At 55.4% G+C, this 22,740-nt stretch overlaps 2 protein-coding genes and 2 long non-coding RNA genes across 4 annotated transcripts in view; 3 read left to right on the top strand and 1 right to left on the bottom strand.

Annotated features, from left to right (window-relative positions):
* LOC147647078 (uncharacterized) overlaps positions 1 to 22,740 on the top strand; it is an 813,449-nt gene that overhangs the window by 434,870 nt on the left and 355,839 nt on the right. The gene's annotated exons all lie outside the window — the stretch shown is intronic.
* Positions 1 to 22,740, top strand: part of LOC147647087 (uncharacterized) — a 69,764-nt gene that overhangs the window by 42,136 nt on the left and 4,888 nt on the right. The gene's annotated exons all lie outside the window — the stretch shown is intronic.
* LOC147647089 (uncharacterized) lies at positions 4,801 to 6,504 on the top strand. The gene is made up of 4 exons (XR_015281638.1): positions 4,801 to 4,871; positions 5,521 to 5,697; positions 5,954 to 6,101; positions 6,290 to 6,504. It is a non-coding gene; the product is annotated as an uncharacterized LOC147647089 (long non-coding RNA).
* LOC147647088 (uncharacterized) lies at positions 9,758 to 16,029 on the bottom strand. Its single transcript, XM_086872490.1, has 4 exons — positions 15,924 to 16,029; positions 15,568 to 15,639; positions 11,751 to 11,828; positions 9,758 to 10,726 (listed from the first exon to the last, which is right to left on the bottom strand). The coding sequence occupies exons 1-4, from the start codon at positions 16,027 to 16,029 to the stop codon at positions 10,557 to 10,559; spliced, it is 426 nt and encodes a 141-aa protein (XP_086728616.1). The 3' UTR covers positions 9,758 to 10,556.

Genomic DNA, 22,740 nt, shown 5'->3' with positions numbered 1-22,740 from the left:
CCTCCTCCTTCAGCAGCCATTCCACAATCCATCAGTACCAGAGTTCATAGGATCACTTCCATGCCAGGGAGCACAAGGCACTCAAAACTGAACCCTGCCAGAGCCCAGCCCTGCCTGCCCATTTGGAGGGTGTGGGGGAATGGAATTTCAGCAGGAGTTGACTCACAATGATACTTTGCCACCTGTGGGTTTCTCACAGCCTTAGAAGGAGTTTGAGATCTCTGTCCCCAACACCTGCTCACCCTTCAAGTGCACACACGAGCCTGGGGGCAATTCAGGTTCCCTGGAGTGGTGGCTGCTTCCCTTGGAAACAGGAGCTGTTGTCTTTTCCAGTGTGCTTAACTCCCTTCTACCTATTAGAAAGTGGGTGAGTAAAGGAAATGACCCTGGAGGAAGGAGACCAGAAATGGGGAAAAGGATGAAACATGTCTGAATTACAAATGAAATCTATTTCAATTTATTTCTTTACTACTAATCTATTACAAACAAAAACATGTTTCTGAGCTGATTGTTTGGATTCAGAAGAATTATTATTCAAGAAATAAACTTGTTGTTATTATTATTTATTAGTATTACTTTTCACTGTCAAGACTTTTAAATCTTGGACATGAATAAAAATGGCTGGATGTCTCTCACTGGGAAAATTCCCTTGCTTTTCCCACCAGGATTAAACTGTACAGTCATTTCCAAGTTGCCAGTGGATTCTAAAGATGGAAAATCCTGTTAATGCTGGGTTTGGTGTGGTTTGGAGCTGGGGAAGGGTCTCATCCCTTCCCAGAGGTGCCCCAAGCCTGCTCTGCTGCCACAGCTGCACTCGCGGCCCCTCACAGCTGCTCTGCCCTGGGGACATGGTGGGACCCCTCCTGCCAGGGCTGAGGCTCCTCATGGCCCCTCACAGCCCCTCATGGCCCCATAGAACCTCTCATGGCCCCATAGAACATCTCTTGGCCCCTCACAGCCCCTCATGGCCCCTCACTACCCCTCATGGCCCCACAGAACCTCTCATGGCCTCATAGAACCTCTCACAGCCCCTCATGTCCCTTCATGGCCCCTCGTTTCCCCTCACAGCCCCTCATGGCCCCACAGAACCTCTCATGGCCCCATAGAACATCTCTTGGCCCCTCACAGCCCCTCATGGCCCCTCACGACCCCTCATGGCCCCACAGAACCTCTCATGGCCCCACAGAACCTCTCATTTCCCCTCACGGCCCCTCACAGCCCCAGGGGCTCCTCCCAAAGGAGAAGGGGTCGGGCCCTGCTCACTCTCCTTTTATTTCGGTCCCTTCACAGCGCCGAGTAAAGAAAGGCTGAATGGAGCCTTTCCCCAGCGTTTCCCTCGGGGTTCATTGCGGGCTGAAGCTCTGTGCTGGCGCTGGCCCCAGCACCAGCATCCCTGCAGCCCCCAAGGCCTTTGCTGTCCCCCCGTGTCCATTCCCTGTCCCCGAGTCCCGCCCGGCTCTGGCAGCAGCAGCAGCCGCAGCGCAGCGGGCGCAGGCCCGGCCCGGCCGGGGCTCCCGGCCAGGAGCAGCAGCAGCGCCGGCCCTTCCCACCTGCTCCTGCCTCGGCTCCCCAGGGCTTTTGCCAGGGCAATGCTGGACTACAGCAACAATCCCCCACAAACAGCCCTGATTCCTCAGGGCCCGCCTCTGCTGCCCTCAGCCAGCCCTCAGAGGAAGAAAGGATCGGGTTCCAGCGCTGTTTTCAGCCCTGTTTTACTCACCCTGAGGTGACAGCAGGAGGCTGTGGGTGCCCTGGCCTTGCCAATTGTAGATCCCAACTGCTCTTGCCCCTCTTCTGCTTGCCACTTGAATTTTAGCAGTACAGCTGCAATTGCCTCTTTCAATCAGTGCTACCCACTGTGCTTTTGTCACAGGGAACACAGGATTTTTGTTTCAGGCATCATGATCACTAGAGATCAAAATGCTCCCAAGTCCCTGAGCACTAAGTCGAGGGGAATTAAAGCCACACAGGTCACATTTGCAGTGCTCAAACACAGCCCTGTTGCTGCTGCTGCTGCTGAAATAGAATCAACTGACAGAGGCCATCACAGAAATTGCCTCTGCAGTGGCAAATAAAATGAAAAAATCCACCAGGAGAAAGAAAAACCAGAACTTCCCAACTCGCTTCATTGTTTCTTCTGAGCAGCAGAAGAAAAAGGAACAGGGCACCTTTCAGGCAGCTCCACAAGCTCAGGGTTCTCATTTCATGGGGAATCTGAGATGCAATTGGCCTTGTTAAAAGGATAAAAGCAAAGGGAATGAATTGGGAATTATTAGGAAAAAATGACCCTTCTTACACACAAAGTTCACCAAGTCATTCCCTGCATTTCTCCTTTTCACATTCTTTCTCTCATCCACTGAGAGCTCCAGCTTATCATGTTCTGCTGCTTATCATCAACTGATTGTGCTCTTGATTTCTCCCAGTGCAAGAGATGTAGAATCATCTCAACTGAACACAGAAACAAACTCCCTCTGTCAGCCCATCTTCATGTTCCAGATCACTTTCCAGATGTCCATGGGGCTGTTGGAATGATGAGCTCTCCACTGCTGGCTGCAGGCTCTGGAGATTCTTTCTCCACATTCAGCCAGGCTTGTATTCCCCAACAATTCCTGGCAGCCCATCATGTTTTCTTTGGGTAGAAGAGGAACAATGAAAACCTCACCAATGGCACAACTCCCCTGTGCACAAGGAAAAGAAAGAACAAGTTGTCAAGTTCTTCAAACATTTGTCCTGCTTTGCTGCAAGAGTTGTGCTGCACTCACAGTGTGGGAAGCCAAGAGAAACTGCAGCTGGGGGCACATCTTGTGACAGGAGCTGCGCCTTGTTCTCCAGGACAGGTTTTTGGAAAGAACAGACGGGACTGGGGAGAAGATTCTGGGAAAACTGAAACAGCTTTTTTAAGAAATGAAAATAAAATCCAAAGAAACAACCAGTATGTTTTTCTCTATTTTTCTCTATTTATTTTTATGTTTCCCTTTTCCATCTTGCACTGTTTCTCCATCCCATTCATTCCAAATGGATCTCACCTCTAAGATCTGAGACTTGGCAAGTTTTAGACACTGTAAAATACCATGAGCTATAGCCAGTTTGCCTTGCCCTGTTTTCCTTGGAAAGCAATGCTGGAGACACAAGTGCAGTGCTTGGCTCAGGTACAAATTCTGCATTCAGGGAATGTGCTCAGACGGTGTCTGAGCCTCAGCAGGGACAAGGCACAGCAGCAGCCAAGGGCATTGCTGTGCCCCTGTGCAGGAGTCCAGACTCTGGCTCTTGGCTCAGCAGGGCAAAGTTGCCGTGTTTGGCCAGGCTCAGGGGCTGCCCGGGGAGCGCGGGGCTCGGGGCGGGGCCGAGCGGGCAACGGACAAACGGACACGGGGACAAACGGCCCCGGTGCTTCAGTTGCAGCGGCAGCGGCGGCAGCGGCGGCAGCGGCAGCAGCGGCGGCAGCAGCGAAAGCAGAGAATTAATCGATTTCTGTCTCTCCTCTCCCTCTTCCACTGTCCCGCATCCTCTCCTGATCTCCCTTTTCCTGTGTCCCCTTCTTTTCCAGTTTCCCTCTCCCCGAGCCCACCCGGGCCATGCCCCCAGCCCGCCCCCGGCCCCGGGCGGGGCTGCCCCGGCCCCGGCCCCGTCCGTCCCTCCGCGGACTCGCCTCCGCCCAGCTCTGGCTGTGCTGGCTCTGGCTGTGCTGGGCGGGCATCAGTGCCAGGGGCTGGGGCGGCATCGCTGCCCTTTGGTTCCGCCTGGCCCGACCCCGACCCCGACCCCGACCCCGACCCCGACCCCGGCCCCGGCCCCGGCCCCGGCCCCGGCCCCGGCCCCGGCCCCGGCCCCGGCTCCTCCCGGGGCCCGCGGAGGACACAGGCGGTGCGGCCGCTGCCGCCGCCTCCGCTGCGGCTTCCCCGGCCCGAGCTCCGCCGCTGTCGCGTTCCAATGAGGGAACGCCTGCGGGTGCCCGGCCCGGGGAGCTCGGGGAGCGCTCGGGGGCCGTTCCTGGCCCCGGGCCGAGCACTGACGGCCGCGTCTCTTCCCCAGGGAAGGCGCAGCAGGCCCTGCAGCAGCGCTACCGAGTGGGTTCACTGCTGGGGCGCGGCGGCTTTGGCAGAGTTTTTGCGGCCACTCGGCTCTCGGACGGACTCCCGGTGAGCAGAGGGGCCGGCGGCGGGCGGAGGAGGAGGAGGGGGCGGAGGAGGAGGATGGGGCTGGACACGGTGGGCGGTGAGCTGAATCCGCTGTTCCCTTTGGCTTGCAGGTGGCCATCAAAAAGGTGCCACGGAACCGCGTCCGGCACTGGGGCGAGCTGGTGAGTGAGCGGGGCCAGCGGCAGAAGCCGGGCCGTGCCGGGCGGGGATGAGCCGGGGCCCGGCAGGCTGGGAGCCGCCAGGACACCTGGAGGGAGAGCGGGCGTGGGGCCAGCGGAGGGCACAGAGCATCCCGGGCTGGCTGAGGGCTTCCCGAGCCCTGGCACGGCCTCAGCCCCACTGACGGCACCGTGCTCCTCCCGCAGCCCGACGGCACCAGCGCACCCCTGGAGATAGTGCTGCTGGACAAGGTGTCCACAGGCTTCCCCGGTGTGGTGCAGATGCTGGAATGGTTTGAGCTCCCCAACACCGTCGTGATGGTGCTGGAGCGCCCGGAGCGGTGTCAGGACCTGCGGCGTTTCATTCGGGCACGGAGGTTCCTGTCCGAGGAAGAGGCGCGGGAGCTGTTCCAGCAGGTGCTGGCGGCCGTGCGGCACTGCACCAGCTGCGGGGTCCTGCACCGAGATATCAAACCTGAGAACATCTTGGTAGACCTGGACACCGGCGAGGCAAAACTGATTGACTTCGGCTGTGGCACCTACCTGCAGGACACAGCCTACACTCAATTTGCAGGTGAGCCCACACAGGGGTGGTGATCCTGGTCCTGGCATCTCCTGGCCTAACATCTCCTGGCCCAACCTGGGTGTGGCAGCAGGGATTCTCCCTTTTGCTGCCAGTCACAGGACTGAGTCTTCAGCCAAGTTGCTTTTGAGCAGAGCTGGGTGAGGACCCATCTTCCAGCCCTGCTGGCAGCCTTTGCCTGCCACTCTGCCCAGGACTGGGGCTGGGGCTGGGGCAGCCAGCCTGACAAAATCCCCATGGGTGGGGGTAGCAGCGATGGGGTGGCAGGACCTGTGCACCTGCTGGTTTGGTGTGCAGGTGAGAATGGGCTTGGACTGCTCTGCTCACCTGGTTTGCCTTGGTTCAAGATATTTTTTGGGCAATGCCAGCAGGGAGGATGTGGGTGTGGTTTTTCCCCAGCACTGAGTGGGTATTTCCCTTTGTGTGTCATGGTCGGGCCTTGCCAGGGTTTCTGCTGCCCTCTTCCAGCACCAGTGGCTTCTTTTCCAACCCCAGGTTTGTACCCAAGTCCCAGGTGCTGGCGAGAGGGCAGTGGGTCCCCCCATGAGCCACTGGGGCAGCCCCCACATGCCCAGGGATGCTGGGGCCAGGCTCTGGGAGCAGCAGCATCCCCCTGATGAGCTCCATCCATATTCCATAGGAACACCGTCATACAGCCCCCCGGAATGGAACGACTTCGGCTGGTACCATGGCGAGGCAGCGACCGTCTGGTCCCTGGGCATCCTGCTGCACGAGATGGTCTGCGGGGAGCACCCTTTCAGGAGGGGCAGGAACATCAGATGGGGCCAGCTCCCGCTGCCACAACGGCTCTCCCAAGGTGGATCCTCACCTCTGGGCACGGGGGGAACACCAGTGTTGGGAGACAGCAGCGGGCTCGTGAGCATCCCGCTCTGGCAGCTGCTGAGGAGGTGGCACATGTCCTGCTCTCCTGCTCTCCTCCAAAACAAAGAATTGATGGGAAAGTTTAGGCCCAGCTCTGAGCACATTCAGCGTGGCCTGGGCACGGGAATAGTGGGGCAAAGCAGACAGGAGCCTTCTCCAACTGACCAGTGGTTTGTGGTTTCTCTCCCCAGACTGCCAGATTCTGATCAGGTGGTGTTTATCCCTGAACTCCTTGGACAGGCCCTCATTAGAAGACCTGTCCTGTGATCCCTGGATGCAGGATATTCATCAGCCCTAGAAGAAGGGAGAGAGCCACAGGCACAGTGATGCAGGGACCTGGTAAGTTACAGCTCCACACATGCCCTGGCAATCAGCAGCAAAGAAACCCAGGCTTTTTTGTCCTGCCTGTGTCACTGCACTGGGGTCATGGAATGGGAACACACAGCCCTTGTGCTGGAGCTGAGCTGCTCTGCCCAGCACTGGTGGCACCATCTGAGCTGGTTTTGCTTGTCCTGGTTCACTGACAGCCGGGCCCTGGGCAGAACCCTGACAGCCTGGTGTCACCCCAGGGAAGAAGGAGCCCCTGGAGAAGCTGTACCAGGTGGGGCTGCTGCTGCTGCTGCTGGAGACATGGAGGACAACAGCAAGGATGACAACCTCTTCCTCCACCTGGCCAGTAGGAGCTGGCGATGATGGACTTTGATTCTGGCACCTTCTTCAAAGCCAGGCTCCACAGTGAATTTTCAGGTAAGTCCAGACCCAGGGGGATGCTCCCAGATTTGTGCATTGGCCGGGAACCAAAGGTTTCCCCTTTGCTGGGGCAGATGCAACTGATTCCTCAGTGGCTGCCCAGCTGGTTTTTGGCAGGGCTGGGGACGTGGGCTGGGGTGGTTACGAAATGGGAGTGGGATCCTGGCCCTGCCAACAGCCCCCAGCACCCACCGTGCCCCGGGCTGGGGCTGGGGCAGCCAGCCCGACACAAACAAACCCCCATGGCAGGAGCACAGGTGGGACTCCAGAACCTGAGCATGGCTGCTTTGCTGTGCAGGCAAGGAAGGGCTTGGGCTGCTCCACTCCCTGCTTTGCTTTGGGATCACCGTGATTTTGGGAGACAGTGCAGGGAGGAAGGGAGAAAGCATGGGCTTCTCTCACCCATGGGTGGGTTTTTCCCCAGAATGTAGGAGTTGGGCCTTCCTCAAGCTCCTGACAGACATAACATTTTTAACCATTTTTCTTGTTTCCCCTTTTTGTCTGTAACCTATTTTCATTATTTTGTTGTTTGTTTTTCTAAAGGAAGCGTTCCAGGTGGGGTCCAGTCTGGATCGGGAAGTGCTTGGGACCAGCTGTGGCGTGGATGGGCCGTGCCCTTGGAGAAGACTGAGGACATCGTTTGGGACCAGCTTTTCTTGTGGCAGCGGATGGTGTGAGGTGGGTCCTCATCTCCTTGGCATGGGTGGGACAAGAGCTTTTGGGAGATGGCAGCGGGCACAGGAGCATCCCGCTCTGGGCAGCTGCTGAGGGGCTGGATCTGCCGTGGCTGGCTGCAGGCTGGGCACATGTCCTGCCCTCCTGCTCTGCTCCCCAAGGCAGCAGTGATGGGCAGCTTTGGGCCCAGCTCTGAGCACGGCCAGCATGGACTGGGCACCGCGGCTGGCTGGGACAAGGGGACAGGAGCCTTCAGCTGACGGGCAGTTTCTGCTTTCTCTCCTTGCAGCCGGGCTCTGCGGATGCTGAGGCTGCTCTGGGCTCTGCCAGGGCTCTGCTGGGCTCAGCTCCGGGCCGGGATCAGCCAAAGAAGAAACGCTGTGACCTGCAGCAGAGACTTGAGCATTTTGGCAATGCAGCTCAAGTCTGCAGAGTGTCCACCTCCAAGGGAAAACATGATACCCCCCAAAAATTAAACTTGTTCCATAACTTCTGAAATGAAATTCACCTGGGATGATTCCAAATGACATTTTTCAGCTTGCTCAAGCTGTAGCTCAGCCCTTCTCTGAACAGTTCTGTCCCACACCTGCCTTTTACTTCACAACTGCTCCCTCCTTTCCCCCAGTGAGTTCCCAGCCCATCACAGTCTCCATCACACTGCAGCCTTCCTTGATGCCCCTCACCACAAGGAAGGCCGAGCCCCAGTCTCAGGGACTCATCCTGTCACTGGCTGAAGAACAGCAATGTTTCAGAAGTCTGGTGGGAGTTTAGTGTCTTTCAGAGCTGCTCTCCAGCCCTCCGGTCTCCTCACTGCTGAGTTCCCACTCCCTTTTCCTCATCCATCAGGATGAGCTCTGTGAATCCCCTTGTGATAAATGGAAATGATTTGTGCTAACTAAATTGTAACTGTTTGGAAAGTTATTATTAGAAGCAATCAGGGGAATTGGTGTTACAAGCAGATGTACCCCTTTAAAAATGTTACGTGTCAAAATTAAGATAGATTATGTAGTTCTGGGATAAGTAATGTCCCAAGAGAAAATTGACCATGATATGGACAAAGTTGGAACGACTTTAGGCATAGGGCCTGAAAATTATGAAATGTAAGACTAATTAGTGGAACACAATGCTTACTTACATAACATAACACTTAGTAAGCATGCACAGCCTTTAAAGTTATCCAGAGGACAACAAGGATGAGTGTAAGCCTTCATCCAAAAGTCCACCAAAAGAAGACTGAAGACCCCCTAGCAACAAATGAAGTATGCACCATGACGAATAGTGACGTAAAGTCAAAGAATCAGAAATATGAGAAAACTTAAGAGAAACATTAATGAATATTATAAGCATACAGTATATGAGTTTTGTTTGAATTGCTTTGTTTTGTATGTGAGGTGGGGTGAGAAGTCCTCTGTAGCTCGGTCAGTTTTGCTTATGCTTTAATCATACTTAATTACTGGCAAACTATATTCACATACATACATACATACATACATATATATATATATATATGAAGATATTCACTAAATTGTACTCTTTTACTAAGTTGTATTCCTTTTATACCAAATTGCTATTCAAATTACTAAACTGAATTCTTTTACTAAATTTTATTCTTGTATTCAATTCACTAAATTGTATAATTTTTTCCCTTGTTATTTAATTGCTATTAACTCAATCGATCTAGTTGTCTGATTTTAATTTCATTTACAACAGCACCAAGAAGAAAAGGGTCTTACTGAGAGCAAGCAAACTTAATCCTCTGCCAGGACACAAATTTAGAGGGCAAAAAATTAAAAAAACCCACAGCATCAGCCACACTTCTTAGTGAGAAGGGTTGGAACTCTCTGCCCTCAACACTTCCCCTGCAGGTTTACAAAGGGAACTGGGATCTAAGCTGTGCCCTCTGAACCAACAGAGCCAGCCTCCCTTCAGGGTGAGAAGCCACGGCCTCAGTTCCAGCCCCGGGTGCCTCCTGTTCCCCAGACAATGGCTGTGGTTGTAAATGTGTGTTTGGCAGCAGCACAGGGCCAGGGTGAAGCTCGGCAGCCTCATCAGAGCCCACGGCCGTGGCCCTTCCCTGCTGTGGCCCTCACCTGGCCCGGCCCGGCCCGGCCCGAGCAGCCTGGACTGGCCTCAAGGGATGGGCTCTGCCTGCCCGCTGTGCCCACAGGCCGGGCCCCAGGGCTCACAAGAGGCTTCCTCCCAGCTTTGCAAAACCTCGGCCAAGAGCGTCCCCTTTGCTGTGCTGAGAAGAGTAAAAAACCCTCTCAATTTAACTCCACTGCACTCCTCATGGGGGATCCCTGCACACCTCAGGAGAGAGCCCAAATTTTCCCTGTGTGCCTCATGAGGTGCAGGCCCAGGTGATGCCACTGAAGGAAATGTGCCCTCACAGCCCAGGGACGCTCAGCATGGGCTCCCCCAGCTCCTCAGGGCCCCACCGCTGGTCACGGCAGCCCCTGCCTGGCTCCTGCCTGCCCACACTGTGGGCACCCCCAGCTGTTCCTGGACATGGAGCTCAGCCAGGGCTGGTGCTGTGTGGGCTTTGCTGGTGGTACCAGCTGGACACTGGGTTGAGAGCTCCATCTCTTTATTGGAACAAAAAACATGGGCCAACCCCTGCTCTGCTGCACAGGGGCTGCCCAGTTTCAGTCCTGGCAGGGACCAGGGCCAGGGGGCTCAGGGGTAGAGGTCTCGCATGGGAGGTGGGGTTCTTGGGATGCCCTCAAGATGGGGATGCAGATGTAGCTTGGCACATGGGGACAGATGTGAAGAGCGGGGATGACAGATGCAGCTTCTCAGTGACCAAAGTCTTTCGCCAGTCTTCTGAAGGTGCAGAGGTGCTCCTGTGGAGAGAAGAGGTGGCTGAGGCCCCCAGCTGCCGCTGGCACACAGAGACCCTCCTGCACAGCAGGGCCCAGAGCTGCCAAGGCTCCCCAGCACGGCTGGAGCTACTGGCACAGCTTGGCCCAGCTGGACAGCTGCCCCTCAAGGCCCTGGAGAGCAGGGGATGGCTCTGGGCAGGGTCCCTGGCCAGGAGAAGGCCCCAGAGCACCTCTGCCTGTCAAGGGCAATCTTGTCCCTGCTCTTTCTCCTGCCCACCTTGCTTTGCCTCTGCCCGCTGCTCCTGGGGCTGCTCTTGGCCAGGCAGCCTCAATGGCAGCCAGCACTGGCTGCAGCCCCAGCGGGCTCCCCAGGACAAGGCCCAGCAATTAAGAGGCCAATGAAAGCCCTGGGCAGCAGCATAACTCTCAGCAGAGTTATTTGGGCAGTCAAGGACTAGCCACAAGTCCACAGCAGCCTCACTGGGAATGTTTCCTGGCTATGAGCAGCCTTTCAAGAAGCTGTTTGAGGCCGAGATCAGGAAAACACTCACCGTTTTGTCTTCCAGCAATACCAGATTCCGGCACAGCATGCCATCAGGAAAAGTGCTCCACCAGCCACAATGGCCATTAACTTAATCAAACCATGTGTTCCCTGGTAGAAAACTCTTCTCATGCTTTCCCAGATGTTCTGAGCACGTGCTGTGGTGCCAGCTGCATCTGTGGGAGCAACGGGCAGCGTGAGCCTGTGCTGTGCTCCACTGCTGATCTGGCAGCACGCTGGATATAACCAGGACATTCTCTGTTTCCCCCAGAGCTGGGGCCTGCAGGCACCTTGCCACCCCTTGGCGCAAGACTGCTCAACCCCCTGAGCTTGAATGCACAATTTCTCTGTGCTGTGCTGGTCTTCTCCAGGCAATACTTGTCAAAGACATGGATAAGGATCAGGAAAATTCCTAGGGTTTTGGAAATGCTCCAGGGCCCTCCCTCTTCCAAACAGACCCTAAACCTGAACTACCCCGATACCAGGAAATCTCAGGGGATCTCAGGGTGTGCATGGCCTGTGCTGCAGTTTGGGCTCCTGTCAGCTGATGCCAAATGCCTTCCTGCAGAGGCTGGGGAGAAGCTGCAGCCAGGCCAGCCTGGGAAACAGCCCCGCAGGCCGTGAAAGCAGCAGTGGGGCAGTGAGGCTGACATGGATCCCTTCCTGCTGTGCCGGGCACAGCGTGTCCAGATGTGCAGAGAAAGCCCCCAGCTGCTGAGTCTCAGGAGAAGGCTGAGGGACATGGACCCACCACAGTGTCCCTCCAGATCATTCAGAATTATGTCCAGATATTTGAGTTCCCCCACTGCTACATTACTATCTCCTATAGGTTTGTTCTTCTTCCTCAGGGGAACATAATATAAAGTATTTCCATTTCCCAGGAATGGATCCCACACAACCAGTGCTCAGCCTGTGGGATCAGCAGGGACACACCACACCCCTGTGATGGGAGCTGGGCTTGCTTGCAGAATCCAGCTCAGGAGCTGGGAAAGTCCTCCCTGCAGACACACCTGTGACTCAACAGCCACAGAAGCTTCTCTCATCTCTTCTGTACAGGCAGCACTGAGCCACAGGAGCAGTGAGAGGATCACGCAGGACGAGGGCACACACGTGCACGGCTCTGTCCTGGCACCTGCAGCGATGCCGCCCTGGCCAAGCCTTGAGCTGGCAGCTCTCCCAGGGGGAAAGGCCTTCACTTACCCTCATAATCTTCCTCATCATCAGGCTCAGTAACTGATATGGACGGGGAATCCAGATCATCCTCATCATCAGGTTCATCTGCAAAGAAAGGCAGGACAGAACAGCCCCTGTGACACTGCTGAAGATTCTTCTTCATGCTGGAGTGGCAGTGATTGCACCTGGGTGATTGGTGCCCTCCAAGGCACTCCCTCATCTCCAACTTCCACTCAGGAGCAGGGGCAGGGGGACCATGTGCCTGCAGTGGCCTCACACTGGGATGGAAGGAGCCCCTTGAATGGAAGTCAGGGGAGAAAGGACTCCCTGGAGCTGCCAGCAGCTCTGAACTGAGCCCCAGGCAGGGCCAGGGCTTGGCAGCGGCAGCTGGAGCATCTCAGGTTCCCTGGGGCCAGAAATGAGCCACACAAGGCACAGCCCTGGGGCACAGCCCTGGGCCTGGCCCTTCCCTCTCTGCTCTTTTCCATGGCTGCACAGGGCACACGGAAGGTGACATTGGCATTGCACACAGGAAGAAGATTGACAGCTAAATGCTCCTTCCTCCCACTGACAGCAATGCTGTGGGATCTCTCAGGGCTCCAGAAGGGAGCAGGGCGAGTATGGATACTAAATCTGAACCACAGTGCCTGTACAATTGCAGGCCGCATGGCTCCTCAGGCTGCCTGAGAAAATAGCCTGGGAAAAATATGAGAAAGAATTAAAACAATTCTCAGGGACACTAAACAGCCTTGCAGGTGTTGTTTTGCAGCCTGTTGTTTCTCCTTGCAGGAGACAGTCAAGGGGGGCAAAGTGCCCCTGACCAATGATAGTGATGTAATACTTTGCTAACCAATAAGAGTTTCCTTTCTGTACTTTTCCACGTATCTGTCTATAAGACAGAGCTGAAGCAATAAACTAAGGAATTCTCGTGTGGTGACTCCCTTGAGAGTCCATTGTCGTTCTTTAAAGCTGTTCCCAATCGGAACGACATCTGGTGACTCCGACGTGATGCTACACCGACCCCTGAGGTCCGGTAACCCGACATAAACTGCAGCCGACCCCTGAGGTCAGAAGGCAACCGACGTGATCTGCTAATCCCCTGAGGGTAAGCAGCGAGCGGGAAAAAGCCAGCCCTTCCCCCTAGAGGGGTAAGTGGAATTCTCCCGGGCTTTCCAAGAGGAAGCTGGTTCTGAAAACCAACGGGATAATGGAGCCTGCCTGTGAGTGGGTTTGGAACGGCCATCTTGGTGAAGCAGAGCTCAAAATTCCCGGGTCTGAGCCGTTAGCGTGTGCATAATTGCATTCGCGGAGCCGCCAAGATAAAGTCCTCATAATGAAGGACTGTACTTCAGCTGATGAACAGCTTGCCTACCTTGCATGGCAGGATGCCCTGCCCTGCATGGGACTCAGTGTTTCTGAAGATGCCATGCGCGCTTTATTTCAGCGGGTGAAAGAGCAAGGTTTTGATATAACTATGGACAATGCCTTTGATCTCGAGATTTGGCTGTCGATAGAGCACCATTTATGGTCAGAATTCATTAACGGAGATATCAGCGTGTGTAGCCTAGCAGCTACCTGGGGAGTGCTTTTTAAAACGCTGAAACGGAGCCAGTCTGAGGACAGTGAAACCGGGAGGAGAAACTTTGATGCTGAAAGTTCTTCCGTTGTACAAGATAAGAGACCGGGAGATGAAACCGTAGATGAGCTGCATAGTGCTCTTTTAGCTCTGCCCAGACCCTCGGACTTCGGCGGCGAGCGAGAGCAATCTGCGGCCCAGAGATCTCCCTCTCCAGAGAGGTTTGAGCGGCCGCCATCCGCGGAGCTCGGCACGCGAGCTTTGCCAACGGGAAAGCGGCAGGAAAGCAGAGACTGCCCGCCTCCGCCTGTGCCACCCGCAAAGCCTCCGCCGGCGCCAAAAGCGCCACCGCCGGCCGCCGCAGAACCTGCTTTCTCCAGCGCCTCCGCGCTGTCCGAGCTTCTTCCTTCTGTGCCGCAAACAGAAACGCAGACATCCCCGCTGCGGCCCGTCAGCGCGGCGGGGGAGAGAGAGAGAGAGTCAGCGCTCAACTCCCCCGCGCCCGGCGCGCGGGCCGCCGCCGCTGAGGAGTCCAGGCGCGGATCCAGAGCGCGGCGGGCCGCTGCCGCCGCCGAGGCGGGGGGAGGGGAAACAGCAACCGCGTTCCCCCTGCGCCTGCCCGCCGCCACCAGCCGTGGTCCGGCCGGCCGCCGGCCGACCGAGGGCGGAAGAGCGGCGGGGAGAGGGGAGGTAGCGGCCTCGCCTTCCCCCTGCGCCTGCCCGCCGCCGCCGGCCGCGAGAACCCCAAAAAACCCGAACTCAAGCCCAAATCTGGGGCCGGGGCCAGGCCCGTGGCAGGCATCGCCCCCCCCGCGCGTCCGAAGCACCGGCGAGAAAGCGCGGGGGGGGCCGGCGAACCTCACTCGCCCCGCGCGTGCGCGGGAGGTGCTAGCCCTGCGCCCACTGCGCTCCCCCCGCGCTCCAGCGGGGAGGCGCGGGAGAGAGAGAGAGCGCTTGCCGTGCTGCGCTCCCGATCTGAACTCTAGCAGCGGCCCCCCCGCACCCATAAAGGTGGCGGGGGGAAAGAAAGACAACGGCGGGCCACTCCACCGGGACCTTCTGCACCAACCCAAAGAAATACCTTGACAAAGTCTGTCAACTCCAGCGGCCTGAGCCGTGCCAGCGTCCTGCAGTCCCTGCGGGACCCAAATTTACTCACTCAGTTTGTATCTTTTAAGTTTTGTGTTTACAGAACTGACAAGTTTTGTGTTTACGAAACTGACAACCAGCCACGAAGAGATAGTAACTTCAAATTCCCTAAACCTTCCTGAAATTCATGAACTACTGTTCAAACCCGATGAACAGCAACAGCAACCATGTAAACTTTATAAATCCCTCAAAAATCCCTCAATTGTATTTGAAAAAAAAAAAAAAAAAAAAAAAAAAAAAAAAAAAGCGGGATAAGAAGAGGGGATCAAAGCAGCATAAATTGCATATAAATTGCATTGTGCATTGTTTTTATCACTTTGGTGTTCTTTCAAACTACTCTATTGACATGTTAGACTGGCAATTCGAACAGACTAACAATGTTGTATATAGTTTTGTATAGTGTGTGTATTAATTCACTGAATTAGAAATATTAGACTCAACCATCAAGTCCTTGCAAAGAGAACAAATCCTAAATACCAAAACATAAACCAAAATTCTAAATTAATTCTAGATCAGCATCCATTCAAAGTTCTAGCAAAAATCTTCTTGAGCTGTGTTAGTTCTTTATTCTACAAGGGCCCAGTAAAATACAGAACAAACACTGCCTTTTTATTTAACAGAAAAGGGTGAGTTATGGATGCTAAATCTGAACCACAGTGCCTGTACAATTGCAGGCCGCATGGCTCCTCAGGCTGCCTGAGAAAATAGCCTGGGAAAAATATGAGAAAGAATTAAAACAATTCTCAGAGATGCTAAACAGCCTTGCAGGTGTTGTTTTGCAGCCTGTTGTTTCTCCTTGCAGGAGAGAGTCAAGGGGGGCAAAGTGCCCCTGACCAATGATAGTGATGTAATACTTTGCTAACCAATAAGAGTTTCCTTTCTGTACTTTTCCACGTATCTGTCTATAAGACAGAGCTGAAGCAATAAACTAAGGAATTCTCGTGTGGTGACTCCCTTGAGAGTCCATTGTCGTTCTTTAAAGCCGTTCCCAATCAGAACAACAGGGCGAGGTTTCCAGAATCCATCAACCTTCAGACTCTCAAGGGAAATGGCACGTGAGTGAGCTCTTGCCACCTTGACACTGATTGTTCTGTGCAGAAAGGGACATTGAGAACTTGCCTCCAGCATCTGGCAAGGTCTTCAAACCACCATCTACCACCACTTCCAGATGTTCCATGTCACGATCCCAATCTAGAAGGGAGCACAGATCAGAACCATTCCATGGTGTGCCGGGATCCCCTTCTGCCTTAGGGAACTGGTCACTGCAAGGGGGTCAGGTAAGGCTGTGGGAGCCAGATGTCAGTGGATATGGCCAAAGCTGCAGAGGAGCCTGAGGAAAGCTCTGGATTGGCTCTGGACATTCTCAACACCTTTTCCATGCTCTGTGCAAAATCCCTGAAAGGCAGGCACTGCCAAGCAGCAGAGATGGCAGCTCAAGCCTCAGCAGGGCTCAGGCCCAGAGACACAGCAATTACCTCCTGGGACTGTGCCTGGCATGGCCTCCCTTCCTGCAGCAGAGGCTGCCCATGAGCCACTGCTTCCTCCGGGAAACGCTGCCTTCAGCACAGCCTTTGGGTTCATCTCTTGAGAAAGGAAGAGCCACAGCTGGATCAAATGGAACCATTCCCCACTGGGGAGGTGGCATGTTCAAGAGGCAATATTTGTCAAAGTCATGGATAAGGACAAGGAAAACACCCAGGTTATTGGGGCTGGCCAGGGTCCTCCCTCCTCCAAACAGGCCCTATACCTGATCCAGCCTGAGACCAGGAAATTGCAGGGGATCTCAGGGTGTGCATGGCCCATGGTGCAGTTTGGCTCCCTGTCAGCTGATACCAAATGCCTTCCTGCTGAGGCTGGGGAGAAGCTGCAGCCAGGCCAGCCTGGGAAACAGCCCTGCAGGGCATGAAAGCAGCAGCAGGGCAGTGAGGCTGCCATGGATCCCTTCCTGCTGTGTTGGGCACTGCGTGTCCAGATATGCAGAGAAAGCCCCCGGCTGCTGAGTCTCAGGAGAAGGCTGAGGGACATGGACCCACCTTGTCCTTCTTGCAGAATTTTCTTCAGCATTTGCCTCATGGGTTTGGATGGCTCATGGGGTTTCATAACTCCTGTAGCTTTGGTATTTCCTCTTGGAGGACCTTAGAGCAAAATAATTCCATTTCATAGGAATGGATCCCAGAAAACCAGTGCTCAGCCTGTGGGGTCAGCAGGGACACACCACTCACCCCTGTGATGGGAGTCAGGCTTGTGTGCAGCAACCAACCCAGGAGCTGGGAAAGTCCTCCCTGCAGACACACCTGTAACTCAACAGCCACAGAAGCTTCTGTCATCTCTTCTGATCTGAACAGGCAGCACTGAGCCTCAGGAGTGGTGAGAGGATCACGCAGGGCGAGGGCACACATGTGCATGGCTCTGTCCTGGCACCTGCAGCGATGCTGCCCTGGCCAAGCCTTGGGCTCTGAGCTGGCAGCTCTCCCAGGGGGAAAGGCCTTCACCTACCCTCACCATCTTCCAGAGCCTCAGTCCTGGGTGTGGGTTGGGAAGCCAGATCACCTTCAGCAAGAGGTTTGGCTGAAAAAAAAGGTAGGACAGAACAGCTCTCGTGGCTCTGTAGGAGACCCTCAGGCTCCCTGGGGCTGGCAAAGGAGCCATGCAAGGCACAGCCCCGGGACACAGCCCTGGGCCCGGCCCCTTCCCTCTCTGCTCTTCTCCGTGGCTGCACAGAGCACATGGAAGGAGACACTGGCATTGCACACGGGAAGAAGATTGACAGCTAAATGCTCCTTCTTCCCACTGGTAGTGACCTGTGGGATCCCTCAGGGCTCTAGAAGGGAGCAGGGCGAGGTTTCCAGAACCCAACAAGCCTGAGATTATTTTAAGAGATATGGCACATGAGTGAGCTCTTGCCACCTTGTCATTTTGTGTTCTGTCAGTAAAGGGAATAGAAGAACTTGCCTCCAGCATTCTCCAAGATATTCAAAGTATCATTCAGTAGCACTTCCAAATAATTGAGGTTGAGTTCCAAATCTAGAAGGGAGCACAGATCAGAACTGTTTCCATGATGTGCTGAGATCCCCTTCTACCTTAGGGAACGGGGCAGTGCAAGGGAGTCGCGCTAAGGCTGTGGGTGCCAGATGTCAGTGGACATGGCCACAGCTGCAGAGGGGCCTGGGGGCTCTGGGCTGGCTCCTGGTCACTCTCCACCCTCTTTGCAGGCCCTGTGCAGCATCCCTGGGAGAGGTGGCTGGAGCAGCCCAGGCCCCACTGGGGCCCTCTCTCTGCCACAGCTGAAAGAATTGTAAAAGCAATGGGGAAGAACTACAGCAGGCAGTGCCACAACTGTCCCTCAGGCCCTCCCTCCCTCCTGCCCACGTTCTGCTGGGACAGCTCTCCCATCCCATAGGGACAGAGCCAGGTTCTTTCAGGATACAGTGGAGCCTTGCCCTCCCCCTCTGCCTATTCCCCACCATGGGCACCCCTTTGCAGCTGCTGCCAGGATTTGGGACCTGTCTCCCATGGAGGGACCCCAGCAGGACTGCTCAGTAGCCAAGTGCCCTGAGCCTGCTGGGGATAATTCCACTGGGCTGTGCCGGTCTTGTCTGGGCTGTGCCTGCACTGCCAAGCAGCAGAGATGGCAGCTCAAGCCTCAGCAGGGCTCAGGCCCAGGGGCACAGCAATTACCTCCTGGGACTGTGACTGTGCCTGGCATGGCCTCCCTTCCTGCAGCAGAGGCTGCCCATGAGCCACTGCTTCCTCCGGGAAACGCTGCCTTCAGCGCAGCCTCTCCTTCCGTCTCTGGAGAAAGGAAGAGGGATACATGCATCAGGTGGGGCTGTTTGTTCCCCAACATGAAGGTGGCATCTTCAGGAGGCAATAGTTGTCAAAGATATGGATAAGTTTCAGGAAGGCATCCAAACTTTGGAGCCAGGCCAGCCACATCCACCACAAGACTGGGAAATTGCAGGGGATTTTAGGGTGTGCATGGCCCGTGCTGCAGTTTGGGCTCCCTGACAGCTGATGCCAAATGCCTTCCTGCTGAGGCTGGGCAGAAGCTGCAGCCAGGCCAGGCTGGGAAACAGCCCTGCAGGCTGTGAAAGCAGCAGAGGGGCAGCAAGGCTGACATGGATCCCTTCCTGCTGTGCCGGGCACAGCGTGTCCAGATGTGCAGAGAAAGCCCCCGGCTGCTGAGTGTCAGGAGAAGGCTGAGGGACATGGACCCACCACGGCGTCTCTCCAGATCACTCAGCCTCTTGTCTCCTGTAGGTTTGTTCTCTCCTCTAGGAGGATCTTAACAGAAAGCATTTCCATTTCAGATGAATGGATCCCACGGAACCAGGGCTCAGCCTGTGGGATCAGCAGGGACACACCACTCACCCCTGTGATGGGAGCTGGGCTTGCGTGCAGCAACCAGAAAAGGAGCTTGAAATGTCCTTGCTGCAGACACACCTGCAACTCAACAGCCACAGCAGCTTCTGTCACCTGCTTCCTGCCAGGGTGTCAGTGTTTATTCCTTGTTGGGACAGTGAGAACGTACCTGCATGGGGCTCCAGAGGCAGAAAATCTTCATGAAGCCAAGCTGCCTGAGAAGCCTTCCTACCACCATTGTCTAGAAGGGAGCACAGATCAGAACCATTCCATGGTGTGCTGGGACCCCCTTCTGTTTTAGGGAACTGGGCACTGCAAAGGGGTCGGGGAAGGCTGTGGGAGCCAGATGTCAATGGACATGGCCAAAGCTGCAGAGGGGCCTGGGGAGCTCTGGGCTGGCTCTGGTCACTCTCCACCCTCTTTGCAGGCCCTGTGCAACATCCCTGGAGGGGCAGCAGGGCCAGCCCAGGGCCCCTCGAGACTCTCTCCCTCCCATAGAGGAAACCCTCCCTAAAGCCCTGGGGAAAACCATCCCCAACACTTCCCAGGGAGAAGGGAGCACTGTCCCGGGAAAGGGGACTGAGGCTGCCGGCTCACCTGCTCGCCCTGCTCGCCACGGAGCAGCCTGGGCAGCCCTGTCAGGCAGGGCCACTGCCAGGAGGAGCAGGAGGAGGAGGCGCAGAGCAAAGGCCATGGTGCCTTGCCCACTGCCAGTCCTGCAGCTCTTGCTGCCACCACTGTCCTGACACCGCTGTCCCAATGTCAGCACCACTGCTGCCGCCGCCGCTGCTGCCACAACAGTCGTGGTCAAGGACTGACTGCTCGGTCCTTGTGGTGCTGGGCAACCACGGGGCTCTGGGACCTCTGTGACCTCAGAGCCTGCTGTCACCTCAGCCTGCTGTCACCCCAGAGGCTGCTGTGACCTCATGGCCAGGGTGGAATTGTGTGGGGAGTGGGATTTGCCTCCTTCACTAGGGAGCTCATCCCACCCAGCAGCTCTGTCCAAGGGCTATGACAGGGTCCCAGCCCAGCTGATCTCACAGGCTGGGGGATGAAGGGATGGAGAGCAGCCCTGCTGAGAAGGACTTGTGGCTGCTGCAAGGTGAGAGGCTGGACATGAGCCAGCCATGTGCCCCCAAATGAGGGTGCCCAGCAGCTTGAAGGAGGTGATTCCACCACTCCTCTGCTCTGGTGTGAGCTCACCTGGAGTACTGCATCCACCTCTGGGTGCCCAGCACAGGAAGGACATGGTCCTGTTGGAGCTGGTCCAGAGGAGGGACAAAATGCTCTGAGGGCTGGAGCCCCTCTGCTTTGGAGACAGGCTGGGATAGCTGGGGGTGTTCAGCCTGGAAGAGGGAAGGCTCCACGCAGACCTGATTGCTACCTTTCAGTACTTTAAGGGGGCTTGTAAAAAAGATGGGACAGAATTTTTAGTAGGGCCCATTGTGACAAGGCTGAGGGGGAATGTTCTCAATCTAAAAGATGGTAGATTTGGACTAGACGTAAGAAAGACGTTTTATACACTGTGGGTTTTGAAACCCTGGCACAGGTTGCCCAGAGAGGTGGGCATCCATCCCTGCTGACATTCAAGCTCCTGCTCTGAGCAACCAGATCCAAAGGTGTCCCTGCTCTTTGCAGAACACTGGACTAGATGGCCTTTAAATGTCCCTTCCAAGCCAAGCCATTCTGTGCTGCTGTGCACCAGCAGAGCAGTGCTGGAATAATGCTGGGGTGATGATGCTGGCACCTGTGTTTTGTTGGCCATTTAGCTGTTGGCCAGAAGAGGATTGATGGGCTGCACAGTGAAGTCTGCAGAGAACAGTGTGCTTAAGGAGAAACAGGAGAGGAACATGGCTTCCAGCTCAGATAAATGCCAGCATTTTTCTGCCCATTCCTTGTTAAGAAATAAAGGAATGTCCTGAAGATCCCTTCAATGTGGTTGCACCATTGGCTGTATCAGTACTTGTGTTCTGTAAAACAGGTGAGTTGTTACAACTTCTTGCCCCATTTATCACTGGATAAAATCCAAATACTGCATTGCTCCATGTCTACTTTCTTCCAAGTAAAGGCAGATTTTGTTCATTCTCGAGTGGGACATATTCATCTGTTGACAAGCAAATTCTTCTTGCCATTCACACCATGTTGATTTGCTCTAATTGGATTGTTATTAGGATCTACCACTCACTGTAATTCAGACTGATGGATTGTGAGGCAAAGTGTTGCATAATTTGCCCTGGAGAGAGTTTTTCTCTAATTCAATGATACATGAAGACAGGTGTAGCCTACCATACTTGTGGCATTAGTCTCCCACTCTGTCCTTTTCTCTCACCCAAGGGGAGGATGGAGGTCTGCAGGTCTCATCTGTGCACAGAAAGAGTTAATATCTCACCCAGACCTGCAGATGGTCATGATGGTTTCTGCCGGGCAGTGGCCAAAGCAGTCACGGTGATGGATTTCAGGCAGCGCTGGGGCTGTGCCAAGATCTCAGGGGGCCCGGCCAGAACAGTCGTGGCTGTTCTGCCCACATGGCTGGTCCCAGGCCCCTGCTCCCTTCAATCCCAGCTGCGGGCCGATGGCTTCCCCTCCCTGTGCCCGGCAGCCGCTGGGGCCGTGCGGGCCGTGGTGAAGGGGCCTGGCCCAGCCCAGAGCCACTCCCGGGGCCTGGCGGAGCCCGGCTCGGTGCAGGCCAGGCTGGAGCAGGGCCGGCCTGACCAGCACCCAGTTAACTCTTCACTGCTGGAAACAACAGAGAGCTTTCCTGGGCTTGCCTGTCTTTAAAATGTGGATTTCACACGGGAGGATACAGCTTTTAAATTATTTAATACCTTGACAATTCTCAGAGACAGCCAGCTGTTGGTTTTGCTAAGCACAGAGGAAGATCTTAGCAGCTCCCTCCTAGAAAAAGTCATTTGCATGGGTGGCTTCTTCCCTCCTCACCAAATATCAACTAATATAAAACCAGCACAGACACTCAGGGTGTAATAGGAAGCAATTTTGAAGCAATTGTTTTAAAGCAAAAGCAGTTATTAAACAGAGATTGATGTCACTCCCCCAGACCACTGGAGAGGGACAGTGACTCTGCCACCTCCCCCCTGGCCAGCCCATTCCAATTCCCAATCAGCCTTTCTGGGAAGAACTCCTTCCTATTGTCCAGCCTAAACCTGCCCTGGTGCAGCTCAAGCCTGTGTCTCCTTGTCCTGCCCTCCAGCAGATCCCCACTCGCAGCCAGCTTGGTGTCATCTGCAATTTGTGAGTGCTGGACTCGACCCCCTCAGCCAGACCCTCAGTGAAGATATTAACCAGGCCTGGGCCCAGCACAGATCCCTGGGGACACCACCAGGGACTGGACACCAGCTGGATGCAGCACCATCCCCACCACTCTCTGGGCCCGGCCTCCAGCCAGTTCTGCAGCCAGCAAAGAGTGCTCCTGTCCAAGCCGTGGGCTGCAGCTTTTCCAGGGAATGCTGCGGCTCTCCGTGTCCAAGGCCTTGCTCAAGTCCAGCTCGACACATCCAGAGCCTTTTCCGCACCCACCAGGCGGGTCAGCTGGTTATAAAAGGAGATCAGGTTGGTCAGGCAGGACCTGCCCCTCCTAAAGCCACGCTGGCTGGGTCTGAGCCCTGGGCCATCCTGGAGGTGCCGTGTGATGGCACTCAAGGGGATCTGTTCCAAAACCTCACCAGGCACCGAGCTCAGGCTGTCAGGCCTGCAGTTCCCCAGAGCCTCCTGCCAGCCCTTCTTGGGGATGGGCTCACACTGGCACCTCCAGTCCTCTGGGACCTCCCCAGTGAGCCAGGACTGATGAGGAGAAATGATGGAGAGCAGCTTGGGGAGCTCATCCACCAGCTCCCTCATCCCCCTAGCATCGATCCCATCCCATCCCATCCACCTGTGAGCATCTGAGTGGCTCAGCAGGTCTCTGACTGCTTC

Source organism: Cyanistes caeruleus, unplaced genomic scaffold, assembly GCF_971803275.1.
Source record: "Cyanistes caeruleus unplaced genomic scaffold, bCyaCae1.hap1.1 HAP1_SCAFFOLD_65, whole genome shotgun sequence".
Lineage (NCBI taxonomy): Eukaryota > Metazoa > Chordata > Aves > Passeriformes > Paridae > Cyanistes > Cyanistes caeruleus.
This window is presented reverse-complemented; position numbering and strand designations above follow the sequence as displayed.